General features: G+C 37.9%; 1 protein-coding gene across 1 annotated transcript in view; it reads left to right on the top strand.

Moving 5' to 3' along the window:
• The first annotated feature begins 8639 nt into the window (after positions 1–8639).
• The window catches only part of LOC140463179 (V-set and transmembrane domain-containing protein 2-like protein), an 88502-nt gene continuing 80628 nt past the window's right edge, over positions 8640–16513 (top strand). Inside the window, exon 1 of the mRNA XM_072556960.1 lies at positions 8640–8899. Coding sequence (XP_072413061.1) covers positions 8824–8899 — 76 coding nt within the window. The 5' untranslated portion in view covers positions 8640–8823. The remainder of the gene's footprint in view (positions 8900–16513) is intronic.

Here is a 16513-nt window from a genome sequence, read left to right on the forward strand (position 1 = left end):
CTAATGTTCACAGTGAAAGCTAAGTAAACCTTCAGACTACAGATTGGGGGTACTTGTGTTTGCTCAAGGGGATATATTTTCTGCTGTCAATCATTGCCAGTTGACTAAGAAAAATACCCAGTGGTATATTTTACTTAAAAAGACATACCAACAGTAATTATTTTCAAAAATGGTCAGTCAACAAATCATGATGGCATCTACTCAGGCTTACAAGCTTATGCCTTGTGTCTTCAAGGGGCTGAACAGGACAGTTCCCAACCCAGAGATCTTTGGGTATATGGGACAGGACATCCCACAAGGTGATGGCATATGGAATGCACCATTTACTTCCCTTTCTTTCCACCTCTGCCAGCCTCCCTACCTCATAATTCTGGTGCTGGGACTCAAAACATGATGCACCATGGTGGACAAATTGTCGTCACTTTGATCAGTTACTGGCAAGCTCCTCCCAGTTATTACTGCCAATGCTGTTGTGCTGCAAGAAGGCCTTCAGAATGTCATTGATGTATTTCTTTTTCATCCTAGCCTGCAGTGTTGGTCAAGAGTTGGAAGAACAGAAGGAAGATTGTATTCAAGCATACAAACACATTGTTCAGTCAATCAAAGGTAATTTTTCTAGGACCTGGTTCAGGAAGGCCATTTAAATTTGTTCGATAATTCTTTCATTCAGGTTTGAGGATGCACTGCAAATATTGCTGGTGCATTTTCTTCAGCTCTCTTATGTATTTCTGATATGTAGTGTTGTGGACCAGACCAGACACCCTCAAACTATTTTAAGAAGGTAGGCTAGACCCTAATGTTTTCTTACTGTAAAGGTAGATATGTAATGGGTGTTCCAGATATGACAAACTGGTCAAATCACTTGACATTAAGAAAAACATAATTTGTTTAAAGACTATAGTACAAATAAAAGAACGAGGAATTTAGAATACCTTAACTATTAGCAAAATTAACCAAATAATAGATACAGTACCCATTACTAATTAACTTTTCCAATATACCAACATCCCATAAACACACCCCTTGGCAAAAAGCTAAATTCAGACACAGATTCTTATGTGCAGTTTCCCAATCCAGGAGGGAAAAGTATCAAGACAAATTTCCGGGAAAGTCACAATTAGGAATCATTTTACTGAAGCTTGCAATCCTTCTGGGACCCAAACAGCTTCCAAGTGCTCCAGCTAAAAAAAACTAGAATGCCTGATCTGGGAGAACTGGCCACTTACCCTCTATTGTTAGACCTTTTTCTAAAAAAAACTAAAGGCTTCTTAAATTATTGACTTAGGCCATCCCCATAGCCACTTCAGCACCTCTGCCTTTACAACCTCTCTTCACTAGAATCCAGGACAAAACACCTTTTTAAAGTGACAGCATCATCACAATAGTCTTAAGTCTTACTGCAGTACAGGGGATGGAGATGACAATTGCTCTAGACACTAGGAGCTCTATTGACTAGCACCTATTTCACTCACTACTGTAGTTTGTACAAGAGTAATGTCATATAGTTGGTCTAGTATTGCATCTCCTCATAAATAGTAGCCTTTTGAGGGATGTAGTTGTCAATATTTGGGAACCGTTCAGCCTATTCCAGAGACTTTACTTCAACATACATGGAAAGTGGAATACTTGGCTGACCAGGTGTTTGTTAAGTTTTCTTTTGATAACACTCAAGGATAGGCTGAGTTTTGTGTACACAGAATAGCAACAAATATGGGATAGAAATTGCTTATTCTTCAGGAATATTAAATGTGAGATGTATTTTTATTGTTTAATATATTCTGCTGGATATTCAAATGTATTGATTAAAATGGAACCGACTATCAGCCAGGAAATATTACACATAGTCAATTTAACATTACCTGTTAAGCACTACCACCCATGATCAATTTTTATCCCATTTAGTGTTGCTTAGTTTTTTCTTGTCTATTTCTATTGGTCTTATCAATGCATAAAGATAGATAGCACTGTTATGAAGTTAGCTTTGAAAGTTCATTGTGATTGATTACCAGTCAATTGAAGTGGCAAGATTTTCTAAAGCACGTTGGGTCAGTTCATCTTCTTTTGTGATATCAGGTATAAAAAAAAGGAGGATAATATGGCAGGAGATAGTAAATCATTGGCCGTGTTTTGCAATCAGCACAGGAACAAGAGTGCTCCACACTAATAGCAGAGTCTTTTGTGATTTCTTTGGCAAGCATTTTACCTCTATCGTGTATTAGAGCTAGAATGTCCATTCTTGTATTAGAAGCTGGAACTTACAAGATGTTTTATGTTTTAAAATGCTTCTTGTACATAAGTTGAAATGGAACTTTCTGAAAAGCAGGGAGGTGAGATCATACTAAAAATCTCCACTTGGAGACAGGCTCATGTGTTCTGGTTGCTATGGGATTAGAAACCCAAACAGAACCTGACTGAAATATCAAGTGACAGTTTTCAGACATTTATCAAACAATATCACACACAGAAAGAGACAAAGAATATACTGCTATAGAATTACTTCTGTTGAAAAACTGATGGACTATATTGTACCAAAAACCAAGCAGGATTTTCTTTCTGTTTGTAAGCAATGGGATACAGCAGGTGCAGTTTTTGGAGATGCAGAGAACAGAGATGTCAAAGTGAGTCTTAACATTTAAAATTGGATCTGTAAGGCCTAAGTTGTGTGGAACACCTTTTGAAGCATACTGGAAGTTTTAACATCACATGGCAGTGTGAGGCCAATGGAGGGCTGTGAATTGCTTTGATCTTGTTTCCATAATGCTATATATTTGGCTTCAAGTACAGTACACAGTGAAAGATTTTACAGGACATATCTTAGTTATGTTTGTTAGTGCAAGAGCACCTTTTCTTTAGTTAGATGTATAGTTGCCTATTGCTTAATGTTAGATGCATGTTGATTTTAGCTTGTTTGTTGCAGTTAAAGTCTTAAAATATGAGATTGTGATTTTTTTAAATATTCATTCATGGGATGTGAGTGTCACTGGCTGGACCAGCATGTATTGCTGTCATTGCCTTTGAGAATGTGGTGATGAGCTGCCTTGAACTGCTACAGTCAGTTCTGTCAGTTAGTAAGGAGTGTAATGTAGTGGTCTCTAGGGGCATGATGACCAATGGCCTTGCAAGTGGTTGCAATTGTTGTTCCTGGGCAATCCTAGTATTGAGCTGTCCAAGAAGCCAATTACATTAAAGGATTCTCACAGACATACCTGCTGCAAAACAGAAAACATCTCTTAAAAATATGTGCATAGAATAAATTAAAGCTTGAAACATACATATGGGGTAAAAGTGGAAGCTAAAGTATTCTGAAAATGTTAGTTAAATAAATAAATAGCTTTACATTCTACAGATTATTGACAATTCTCCACAACGGTATTATTCATGAAATTTGTACACCACATCATTGTGAAAAACACACTCATACGTGAATGAATAAGGTATAGCCTTCTTATAGAGTTTTGGAATGCAACGTGTTACGTCTTGTGCACTTTCGCCATTCAAGTTCCCTTTTTAAGTCCGCCTCCTTGTGGACTGATCAAGGAATAGCAGACACCTAAATGTCATGACGCCCCAGAACGGAAGGGAAAAAGGCAGCCTGGCCTCAAAAAATCTGTACTGCAATGATGTTAATTTAATTCCAACATATCTTCTCATATGTGGCTTCACGTTGGGACAGCTGGATTGTAGAAAAACACCAACAGCGTTAATAAGGATTTGAATAACTTACATGGCAAAATTGATATTGCTGGTCTTAAGATGTTGTAAGATCACAAAAGGGAACTGTTTTTTTAAAAAATGTCAAAATTGGAATGTTACGGGATCACCATAAAAGAAGGAGATGAGTAGATATGGGAATTCAGATACAAAATTTACAGGATGGTTCCTAATCACTTTGTTAACAATAGTTTCGACGGTTGATTTGAGTCTGTACCCCCATGTTATGTTCTCGTAATATTCGGAGTAATATCGAGTCCATTTACTTGTATTTAAAACAGGGCAGTGATCACCAGTCACAGCGTTTGTTGTACTGTTGAGAGTGTGGCACAGTTGAGAGAACTCCCATAACTCAGTGTCACTGCCTAGATCTCTCCCATATCAGATATGTAACCTAACGGCAATATATCTATTGTCAGCATTGTTCCCAGCATTAAATGACGCCCGCACTTTAATTACCAAAGCCTTGACCTGTGCCCTCTGCGCTAGCACTGGGAACATGCTTGACAAATGAAAGTTGTGGCTAGAAATATCAAATGAAGAGCCATGCCAGCAGCTGGTTAGACTAAGCAATGTGAAGAATGATTTGCATATTTTCATTTTGAAGCGCGGAAACTCTACAATCACTGCGCACGCTGTGCTGTCTTCGTTGTGGGAAACGACAGAAAATTAAAATGTTCACTTAGATTAAATTCTTTTTTGATTTAAAACGCCCCATCCCATGTAAAGCACAGTGAGACGTCCTGGAGTCGTGTAACGCGCTGATTCAATACTTTCTAAAGCAGGGAAGGTTAAGGATGGAGTTAACATGTTTAAGATGATGCCAGGTATCTGTTGGAGGAAGCCAACAGAAACAGTTTGTTTTGCAGGACGAGCAGTAGGCAGAGGACACAGATTGAAGTTAGTTGGGAAAACACAAGCCAGAGGGAAATGTCACTTAAGCTGCAAGTGATTAGAATGAGGAACGCAGCGCCTGAAAGAGTCGCTCGCAGTAGACTCTGCGGCAACTTTCCAAAGGGGTTTATACCCGGGGGAGCAAGGGAATCAAGTTTGAGAGAAAGGTGGGCTAATTGACTAGTCTTTCAGATAGCTAGTACAGATGTGATGGGCCAAATGGTCTCCTCCCCCTATAACTGGATGATTTTGCACTACAGGATTGCTCGGGTCTGATAGCTGTTCAGCCGGAAGTCTCAGGCATAGTCTGCCAAGCAGTTAATAGTGGATAGTTGAAGGTTTAACCCTTGCCATCCTGCGCGGTTTATGTGGGAACCAGTTGAGGCGGGTTGTCACTATCTTCCTTCATTTTTCAATGTCAAAGAATATCGGGGAGGAACCCGGACCAATTGACATGAGGCCGCTTCCACATCTCGGCTACACTGATTTGGGTGCAGTGGACCCACCTCTGAGAATCCGAGCTAGAGATAATCCTTAACCAGACATTTCCTTCAGATCGGGGCGAAAAGATAGCTCCAGATTTTCAACTTTATTTCAAGTGTGCATTTAAAAAAGTGATCACGTATAACGCCTGAAGGGAAGCCATTAAGAAGGATCCCAAATGAACACGATCCGAGGTAGATTGCAATGAATGGTTACGGGTGGTGGTTGGGGTGGGGGGGGGGGGGGGGGGTATGATGCAATTGGGTATGTAAGTGGAACTTGTTAGTAAATCCAATCACAACAAAATTCAATGAAAATACATGACTGGCTTGAGATCGTTCGGTTCAGGGCCGGTTCTGATAGAAAAGCGCAGGAGTGAACGCTTTAATTGCTGCATTAAAGAAAGCTCTGGCATTTGGTATCGATCACTGAGAAAGAGAATGCCTTGTTCCTGGAATGGAGCAGATAAAGGGGAGGTAGCATCTTAACACAGCAGCGATGAGCACACACTAGCTGAATACGCAGTAACGATGCAATTCCATGATTAAACACTCTTGACTTCAATGACATTCAGAAATTACACTTTTCAACAATGTAAGTGGGTAACGTGTCTCTGTGTGGGCCTCCACTTCAGTACAGCGGGTTGCTTTGCCATTTAAAATGCAGCCCAGCGGTGTTTCCTGTGTGATGGGAGCTGTCCAGTAATCTGGTTCTGAAACCAAACTCTCACTCGGGAGATGTCGGATGCACCTCATTGGACACACGCTGTGGCCAACAGCTCTGAAGGAGGCATTAGTCTCGCCCTAGCTACACAATCCGACCTGTCTCATTTCTGCACCTCGGAGTACCAGCAGTTCTTGTAAGTGTCAGGTCTGACCTGTGTTTCGCTTGCAAAGTAACAAGGTCTCGAGATGCTTTCATATTATTGCCAAGCATTTGGCCGACGGTCGTTTCATTAATATGCAATAACCCTAATTGGTATATGTTATGAACAGAGTCATTATAATTGTTATTGTTAACGCTGATAATCATTCTCATTAAGTTAATTGTAATGTTGATGTGCTCGAAACAGAATCTATTGTACCATTACTGATCTCTGCCCCCTTCAAATCAAAACTAGGTAAAGTAAGATTTAGATGACAGATCTAAACAAAAGTCCTTTGCTGGTGTAGAACTCGGATAGTGCTGAAAATATTGCTGAAATGTTGTCAACACTTTTGGAGCTGCACTTTACAGGACAAATGCAAGACTGCCAAAAGTTAATACATCACAATATTGTGTGCCTCGAGACAAAAGGGTTGGCAAGTCGTCTCACATTAGCTGAGGCATTGCCATGAAGTGAACAGCCGGGAAACATAGGCTTCCCAAGCTACCGGGTCATTTTAAAATGACACAAATTTTGCACACATTCATTTCATTAGCACAGAACGAGTCCCTGCCCAGTGAAATGTATGATGCTTCCAGGGACTGTAATTGAGTCACATTACCAGCTCGGCTGATTATCTTAAGTGAGTTATTAGTGTAGCTGAGAAGACACCCAAGATCGTTCAGCAAGTGCTGGTCCAATCATGGAATCAGATCGAATGGTTGATAATTTCCTTTGAGTTTTGTAACTCTGCACTTATCACGAAGCATTGACGAAATGTGCTGCTTGTTTGATTGATCAGTCAATCACTAAGAGAGTTAGCCTACTTTCCTGGCATCGCATGGACACCGCAAATGCTTAGTTCTGAGGAAAGGCATTACTACTTTCTGGATTGATGCCAGAACCCTGTACCACGGATGTAGCCATTGTCTAGTAGTAATGTGGCTATAGTCGTGATGTTGCCCAGATCCTAATATCTTTTGACGTGAAAAAAACCCTGTGGAAAACATGTCTCCCTTCAAATCAAAATAACTTTCACACATGTAGGAGATATAATTTCTCAGCATTGACACAGCTTTTCTGAAGGGGATCTCCTAAATCACACCTCCACCGGTCCCTCCGTACATCACCCTGCTCCCTAAAACGTTGCTGTTCTCGCCCCCTTATGGTCTGGGAGATAATACAAGCGAAAGGAAGTACAGCAAATAGTGGAAGTGCAATTGAAAATATAACCCGAACAAAAAGGATTCTACCCCCAAAAATAAGTTTGCTTTGCGTCCATTTGTGTGGGAAGGTGTCAGGTATCGACAGGGAAATTTCCCCACACAACAGAAAGCAGCCAGGGACCAGCAACTGTAACAGGAGGATTGCTTTCTGAAGAAAACAGTGTCACCAAGAAGTAATTAGGCATTTTTTTTGGTTTTGCATAAATTGACCAAGTTATGAAAATGTATAAATTTGATTCATTTTATATAGCTTATTTTGCAGTCGAAAATAATTTGACACTTACTACTTTACATGATGTGTACCTGAGATCAGGGGTAGCAACCATCCTTTACTGCATCAAGAGATCCTAGCTTTAAGCCTCCTTAAGGATACACGAGCCCATCTAAAATTGACCATTCACTTTTGGATCCGTCCGAAACCTATTTTCTCTCATTTGAATGTGACAAATGATAACTCGAAGAGTAATTGAGGAGTTCCCTTATTACCCCAACCAATATTTATACCTCATCTAAGTAACACCTATAATGGGATAACAAAAGCAAAGTATACAAGATATTGGAGATCGGGAATAAGAACAGAAATTGATGAAAAATTGCAGCAAGAGTAGAGAGAAACAGACCTACCCAAACAGAAAGCTGCGCTATATTGCACAGGAACGAACTCTTTACCTTGTATGTAAAAAGTTTTGGAGAGTCCGTAGTCCTGAGGCGCATAGTATATATGCAACACCTACTAATAAAAAAACTGCGAGTGCTGGAAATCAGAAACAACAACCAAAATTGTCGAAAAAAACTCAGCATATCTGGGAACGTCTGTGCAGAGAAAGCCGAGTTAACTCTTCGGTTCTAATGACCCTGCTTCAGATCTATGAATAAACGTTTCTCCTCAATGATACCAATGGCCTGACAGTAACTGGATACCAATGTGTAAGTGTTAAACGTACTGCACCATAGGCAGGCTTCACATACACTCATTGCCTCTTGTTGGAGACAAACCTTTCTAAACCTGAAGGATTCAAAATGCAAGATTTAGGATCCCAGAGAGTTGGGGTTAATTTTGATGTTGATTTGTCTCACAATTCTCTCAACTCGCAAAGCAGGTCAGCTAGCTGGCCGCCTATAACCAGTCTAGATTTTGATGCATTGATAAGGAAGATTATCTGAACCTAGACAGGACAATTTCATATACAAATCCACACTCTTTCAGGTCCACTCAAACCAGCAATTTCGACCATTCTAGACTAGCAATTGCCAGCATTGAATTGTCCAGGATGGAGTGTACGGCTTGTTGCATCCCAGAGTGATGTGACATAAAATGGGAGTTTATATTAGGAGGGGCTGCAACCTTCAGAAGTTTGGTTTTGTAAACATTGCCTCTGAAGTTACTCTCACACAAAAAAACAGGCTGACGTGGATACCTCCGCGCGGTGATGAGGCGCCCCCGTGCTTAGCACCGCTCTGTTCCGCGTGTCTCCTCCGCCCTGTGCTGAAGTACCGCAGAGGCAGCGGCTCCGAGAGATCAGCTTGGCTTCAGATCGCCTGAGCGATCGAGCTGGCTGAGCGGAGATTTCCTCAGGACCCGAGAGAGACCGGATTTCCAACACCCAGCCCGACTGATGTGAGAAACACAGCGGTGCAGATAAGATGGGGATATTTGGAGTGACAGTGGGAGCTTTGCATTACCTGGGGCTCTATGTGCAACTCTGTGCTTCTTCACAAGGTGAGAATCAGCAGTTGGCTATTTCGATAGAGCAGGTTCAATGCGAGCGACCACGAAGGATACCTTTGCACTTAGAATTACCAGGCGCAGGCATCGGTCTTTCATAATATTCATTTGTCCACAACACGTAATGCAAATTGAAGTTTTGTCTGATAAATATGTTCATCAAGAATTGAAGCAAGATGTATGGTAGCATTTGAAGAATATTCCTGTACACGGTTTATTTATTTATTTATTGATAGGAAGCAGTGTCTTCAGATTACAAGGCAGGTGAAAGTCTGGATTGAGGCGACAGTCCACAATTGACATTATCATATAATTGCAGTCTTCCATCAGACAGGAAACAGAGTAATAAAATCAAATGTTGGATTTTATTCAGGGTTAAAACTTCCTGCTGTCTTTCGGATTTGAGCACAGGCTGTGGTGAGAGTGCGAAGTGTGGAATATCGATAATTATTAAACACCGTTCTTAGCATTATGATATGTGCTACCTCTATCCCATCCTGTAGTTCTGTTGTACAAGGTATTTTGAAAAATGATTAACCCTTTTCAATCAGCGAAGCATTTGGTACAATGTCTGAATAATACTACTTTCTGTAGTTTACAGTGAAATACAAACTGGCTCACTACTTGTTTGCTGTTTTGCTTTTGTAATAATTAAAGTTTGGAATTATCAATTCAGGAAACACAGAATTTGTCATTTTCTTAGAACAGATGAACATTACAATTATAAGTGATTTGTGTACAATAGGTGTGATTGTATTCCTTCCAGTCAGAACTGATATAATCAGAAAGTATCAGTTTGCTCATGATAGTATTTTCTTGAGATTGTTGTACACACTGTACAAACTTGTCTTTTTTTAATATTTGGCTGAATTGTCCAACCTTTAACAGAGTTTAGATTTGCATTTTCTTTTGTGCTTTCATCACTGATTCTTTATTGTGAAAAGAAACTGTAACTACCTACAAGATCTTTCAGTTTGAATTATGAATTCTGAAGGTATTAACATCAATTGTACAATGCAGTACCGTGATATCCTTCAGTTACCAGTAGCTAGGACGATTAAACACTAAAGGTCAGAACTAATAGAAATAAGTTTGTAACATCCACAGATCTCAAATAAATGTAGTTCAGTTAGTTCAACATGTAACATTGGAAGTTTAATATAACAGACATGAGGATCTATTCACAACACTACCACAGCATATAATCATAGTTGTACTAAGGAAGGCTTTTAAGGGGGGAAATTGTCTTGCAATGTTGAAATTGTTTCAGTTGAATGTGGTGACTCATAACCAACAGCATTAAGAATAGCATTGATATTTGTTTTGTAGCATTTTTGTGGATTTTTACTTACAATAAAATCTGTTTTTTGTTAGATAAGCTTTCAAAAGTAACAGTACAAAGCTCTTCAGATTACTGCTAGGAATTTTTATGTTTATGGAATGACTATATAACAAAGAAACATCTGTTCAAAACTATTAGAATTAGCACAACGTAAGATAGTTTTCTTAGGAAATAATACATTACGCTAAAAACTGGAACAGTCAACTGGAGCAAAGAACATCACTATCTGTGTTTAAGAGCTGTGTTATAATGACACTAATCTGTGCAATTGTATGAAAACATTTAAGTAAATTATAATGATTACAATTAAAGAATGCATTTGAAGTGAATGGTGAAGTCAAATTTAAAAAAAATCAAGTTTGTGTGCTAAGAATAAGTTAAACATGTTAATTTAGAATGATGAATAATTAAAAGCTTTTGGAGTGACAATGACATTTCAAAGCTCCATCAAAAATATACTAAGCTTTCTTTCCTCACTTCTCATACAATCAATGGCAATATTGTGATTAAAGAAATACCACATTTCACAATGGTCCTGACTACTTCTAGATCAGGGATGGCAGATGTAATGGTGAATCAGACAGATTTCCTTCATTCGAAAAAGATGGCAACTGTGAAACTGCATCTTCCCCTGCTCCCACATCTTGTACCCAAACATATGCTTTTTTTTAAACCAACCCTAACCATTGTTCTGAAGGTTGCAAGAGTAGCTTGGTTTTGGAGCTATGCATCAAACTCAACTTGTTGGAATTGACTTCATTGAAGAGATTCAAACTATTTTTCCTCAAAGCTATATTAAATAAAAATAATATCCATTTTGGACTCCCTATTGCCAAACAACTGATAGTCCAAATTGTAGTGCCTGTTTACAAAGCATTTTAAGAGTTGAAAATTAATATTTTTCCCAACATTTGATCATATACACATCAGCCAGAAGTAAAGACCCACTGCTTCATCCTGCAATGTTGTTGTGCTAAGCTTTAAATTTTGGTTTTCACCAGTTTAGATAAATTGGAAGATTACTTTACATTATCAAGCGTTAAAACTGATAATACCTGCATAGCCCATTTTCCAAATTGAATAAAGCATAATTGAAACCCCTTCTCTTTTGTTTGTACAGCATATGGTTTAAAGGAACATGAATCAGGTTAGGCTGAATACAACCCACAGCAGGAATTCCAGAAGATAAATGTGCGCAGAGCATTCTTTTAATTTGAGCAAAAGACTTTATTAGTAAGGGAAGTTCCAAACTAGTTATTAGACTTGGCCAGGGAGCGCTACTTGTTAACTTGTTTGTTACACCGATTGAATGATTTTCAGAGTTCACATACATGTCACTCATTACCTTGATTGCCCTAAAATATATTTTGAAATGGAAATTATGTATGTATTCCAGAATATTTTCCATATGCGGAGAAGGATGCTTAATTTTAAAATAATACATTAGCTTAAAAACGTCATGATTTAAGCTACTTCATAAAATTGCAATATACAATTGAAATCACCTATAGCCATCTCATTTCTGATTTGCTTCTCCTTTAAATTATTTTTGGGATAGGAGGGAGACTGGTTACAGTGTTTAATGGCTAAATGAGTTTGTGTCCTGCTGCTAAAGGAAGAACAAATATCCAGGCAAAGAGAGAACAAATCTCAGAAGCTCAGAGAAATCCAAATTAGAAAGAGAATTTCATTGTACAGACATCTACTTCATTGTAAAATGTTTTTCTGTTTGTGACAATGGAAAAAACAAAGGGCTGGCTTATGCATCTATACTTTCATGATACAAGACCTAACATCGTTTGCAAACAGAAATTGCTGGAGAATTTCAGCTGGTCTGGCAGCATCTGTTGAGAAACTCTGAAAAAAGGTCATTGGACTTGACATGTTAATGCTGCTTTTTCTCCCCACAGATGCTGCCAAACCTGCTGAGTTTCTCCAGCCAATTCAGTTTTGTTCCAGCATTCATACTGCTTCATTGTGTTAACGTTTTGTAAAGCTTTGTGGTTTAAAATCATGTTGTTTCATTCTCCCCAGGTAAATCAGATGTCATTCCAAAGATTTGCTTAAAAATATTGCTGAAGAAAAATTGCTTAATGTCATATTTGAACAGATTTGTTTTCCATGTTGATCATTTTCTTATCCTTCCCCACTCACTCCCTCCATCTACATTGAAATAATTGCACGTTTAATGAAAGATCATTCAATGGTATTGCTTCGCTCTTTTACAAAGCTGGCATTAAACTGTTAAGACTAGTTGTGGTGTTGGAGATTGTAAATGTATTTACAATCAGCTAAATACTGTAAAGCTTTGTCAGTCTGTGGTAAGATGTATTTTTTGCTATTTGTAAATGATTTAAACAGAAAAAAATGGTTTGGTGTAGAAGGTATAAAGTAATGAATCTTTTCAGTAGACAAACTTTACTTACTCAAACTATGAAATATTACTGGAGCTGTAATGTTTATTTTGACAGCCTTTAATATAATGTTTATCAATAATACAGCCAATCTTAGACTGGAATATATCACTGGGCTGCCCACATGCCATGTGATAAATAGAATTGAAACAGATCAACATATCTACAGCGCAGGAATGTTGAGTCATAAGTCATAAAATGACAACAGGTTGTATTACAATTGTACCTTTTAATTCAATAAAACTTTCTAAAGTGGTTCACAGATACTGAGTAACGATAGAGTTAGGGTTGGTGACCCAAATAGTTATACAGAAGGAAACTATTAGAAAATGGAAGAGAGCCAGCAAAGAAGAGGTTATAAAGGATATATAGCAGATTGTGGCATCAAGATTGCTGAATCTTCTGGCTGAGGTGCTAAGTAGTGTACTATTTGTGGAACAGTCCTACTGTTTATCTTTAAAAGAAACAATAGGATGGTGAATGATCTGAAATACTATCATTATAGTTGTAAAGTAGAATTCAGGCAATGGTTGCAATTAGCAAATAGAACTGAGAAATCATGGAATCCTATTTTCAAATTAGCATGCATTTGAAATTTATATTGTCATATAACAGAGAAAGTACCGTTTTAGATATTTCAAATACTCTTTATGAAGGTCTACACCAAATAGAGAAAATTACATTCTGTTCTTCAGTGATTATCAACTGAAAAAAAAAATCATTGTAAATATTGATGTGGAATTCATTTCAGCATGGAAAAGCTTACTGTGTTAACTGTGTTAACTTGCTGGTTTCATTTAGTCCAAATCAGTTCTATTTACTGTAAACTTTAAACAGATTTATAAAACAATATGAATTACATGGTGAGTAGTAACTGTCACATGCCCTCAAATGTCAATCCTTTTTATTTACAATCTTCTGCAGCTACTTGATGGAAGTTCAACTTAACCAGACTTCAAAGTCCACTTCGAAACAGAGAAAGAAAGGGAAAGTTATTATTCCATTTTATCCAGGCAGACTGTATGTCCTGTGCGTTTTTCATCTACATACTGATTTTGTCGAACTAATTCGAATAGTTCATTCACGTAGGTGACGTTGAGTATCTTAAAAGATCAATTAAAATGATTGGAGCAATCTCTTGTTAGGGCAACCGAATTAACCAATCATTCATAAATGTTCATAGGCACTGCTTCATTCTAATGTGCTGGGGGAAGACTTCTACTCTTGCTTTGCACAATATTATACATTCACAGATTAACTACCAAAGGAAATCTTTCTTAATCTATTGCATCAATAGTATCTTTATCTCTTACAATGACCAAAAAACAGCTCTCCTAATAGGCAGAGACTACTTTTCTAATATTAAAATCTATCTGTATTGTCTTTTATAGTCTGAAGATGTGTCTGTAAACAAATGTATTCTTTTGAATTGAAATCTAGGTCACCGAAGCAAAGAAGCAGTGAAGTAACCCATTGTATCATCTAATTCCTATGTCCATCTGATATATTCAGCAACCAATTGAACTGTATGGCCTTTCCGTTCCTTAGTAGGCAGATAACCAGCACAAAGCTTATGAATAATTAATAACTCATCAATGGCTCATCTACTGTGCTCCTTTAAAGCCTATTCAGGAAGGATAAATAATTAAATTTAGGGTGACTACCCTAATCCAAAATAGAGCTTGTTGCAATTTTTTTTCAAAAACATAATGTGTTTGAGTTCCATTCCCAAGCGTAAAGACATGGGAATGTGAAATAGATATGGTATAGCTATCACAGAGAGAGGAAAAAAACCATAGTAAATAAATTAATTAAAAGAAATAAATAGAGTTTTATGTTTCTAATTGCTTTACATCTTAGTATCAGGTCTGAGGTTTATAACCTCATAATAAAAGAAACATGAAAGCTGCTCGCACAACTTATTCAGAAGGATTAAATAAATCTCTATGCTGGTAAAAGCATTGAACAAAAACACATGCAAAATAATTTATAATAATTAATTTAGAAACAATGATTATAGATGAGTGCTGTAAGTATGTTACTTAATGGGAAACCGAAGACTGCTGAAAAATTTATAATCATAAGCCAAAACTTAACAACTCATTTGCACACACGAGTTATTAGGTCTCCTTTATGCAAGGAATGATCTTGTATTGAACAATTCCTATTGTGTATCCTCCTCTCTAGAGAAAGGCAATTGTATATAGCAACTATGAACCATCCATTTCTGTGTTAAGCACTATGTGGAGAAATTTGAGAAAAGTTTACATTCAAAAGGAACCGTAAGTAAACCATTATTTATTGCGCATTGACATTTATCCATAAGCTTCTCAAAGATTGCAACATCATGTTTTCAGAATCTTTTAACTGCTTTAGGGTCAGTGAAAGGGAGCTGAAATTGATTTGAAATGTTCATATGGTTCTTTCACTCAACAACAGAAAGAAGCACAGAATGTTGTTTTGCACCTGAAAGTGGAAACAAGGCAAGAAGGGGAACTTAATTACACAAGGGGTCAAAAATCAGGTTCCTTATGACGGGATGAAAGTTTGCAATAATGTTATCAAACATTTTGAAGGTGAGTTACGTGTCCTGACAGGAAGTCTTTTTGCTTGCATTTGTAAGTCATTTGCTCATTAAAAGGGCAGCTCGTCAGAATTGCATCCCCCTTCTAAATTAAATCTCCCTGAGTGAGCAAAACTTGTCCTTCACTTGTCTACTGCCTATAGCAAGTAACGTCACCATCATCCCAGAGGACTGCTCTTTTATGAAGAGTGACAACAATTTAACCTGAGGGTCAACATGCTTCAGACAAGGGTCAAGGTTGAGAAGGTAGTACCTTTCTTGATCTCAGATGGTGCAGGAATTGAACTTGCACTGTTGCCATCACTCTATTTTAAGAAAAGCTGCCCTGCCAGCTGAGCTAACTGATACCATTATTCTGCATTTAAGAGACATACAGCAGGCATGTTATTGATCTCACTAAACTTCTGTGTTAGTAACAGAGGGAATGTTCGGCTATGCCACTATTGATATTGGGTGGATGTAGCTTACATTGCATGGGGCACACAAAGATGGAGGCAAAGAAGTTGGAACATAATGGGCACATGTAAAGGAGGCTGGCCAAGAGTGCTATTCTATCTGGCTAAAGTTTAAAGACTGTGTGGCCATGGATGGAAGGCCTCCCACTGAACATTAGAAATGTCAGAAAACTTAGCTGTAGGGGTCTACTCTGAGAGCCTGAGCGATGCTTCTGGCTTGTAAGGAATGAAAACCTGTCTGGATGCCTTTTAAATATGGGGATGAGATCTCTGTGAGAGAATGATTGGGGCATTGACTTCATGCTTGCTCATGTGCTTTTCATACATGCATATGTAATGAACTAAGAATCACATAACAGGGCGAGGAAAACCAAGGTGCCCTCATGTGGATGTGACACAGCTACAGCTGCTACTGACCATATATTTCAGAATGGAAGATTCTGCTCAAAGATGCCAACTGTAGCTTTCAACAGGCACCATTCAACATGGAGAACTCAATGTGTACAATTAAAAACATGCTTCTAGTCAATTAATATTCAATATTTCTGATAAAATTTGGTCTTTTCCTATATCTTTGATACATATTTTCTTCAAGCATTCTTAAATATGACTATCTCAACTTTAATAGATTTTATGGTAAATCATTCCATTTTCCACAAGTGCAATAAAATTATTTACACCCCTATGCTTCAGTAGTAAAAGCATCTATCAGTGAATATAATCTTCAGATACTTTCTAAACATTTCATCTGTTTGAACATTTTTAAGGAGATTCCTCCTTAACTTGTCTGCTGTAGTGAATACAGCTCTTCTG

This window comes from Chiloscyllium punctatum, chromosome 37 (genome assembly GCF_047496795.1).
Source record: "Chiloscyllium punctatum isolate Juve2018m chromosome 37, sChiPun1.3, whole genome shotgun sequence".
In the NCBI taxonomy this organism is placed as follows: Eukaryota; Metazoa; Chordata; class Chondrichthyes; order Orectolobiformes; family Hemiscylliidae; genus Chiloscyllium; species Chiloscyllium punctatum.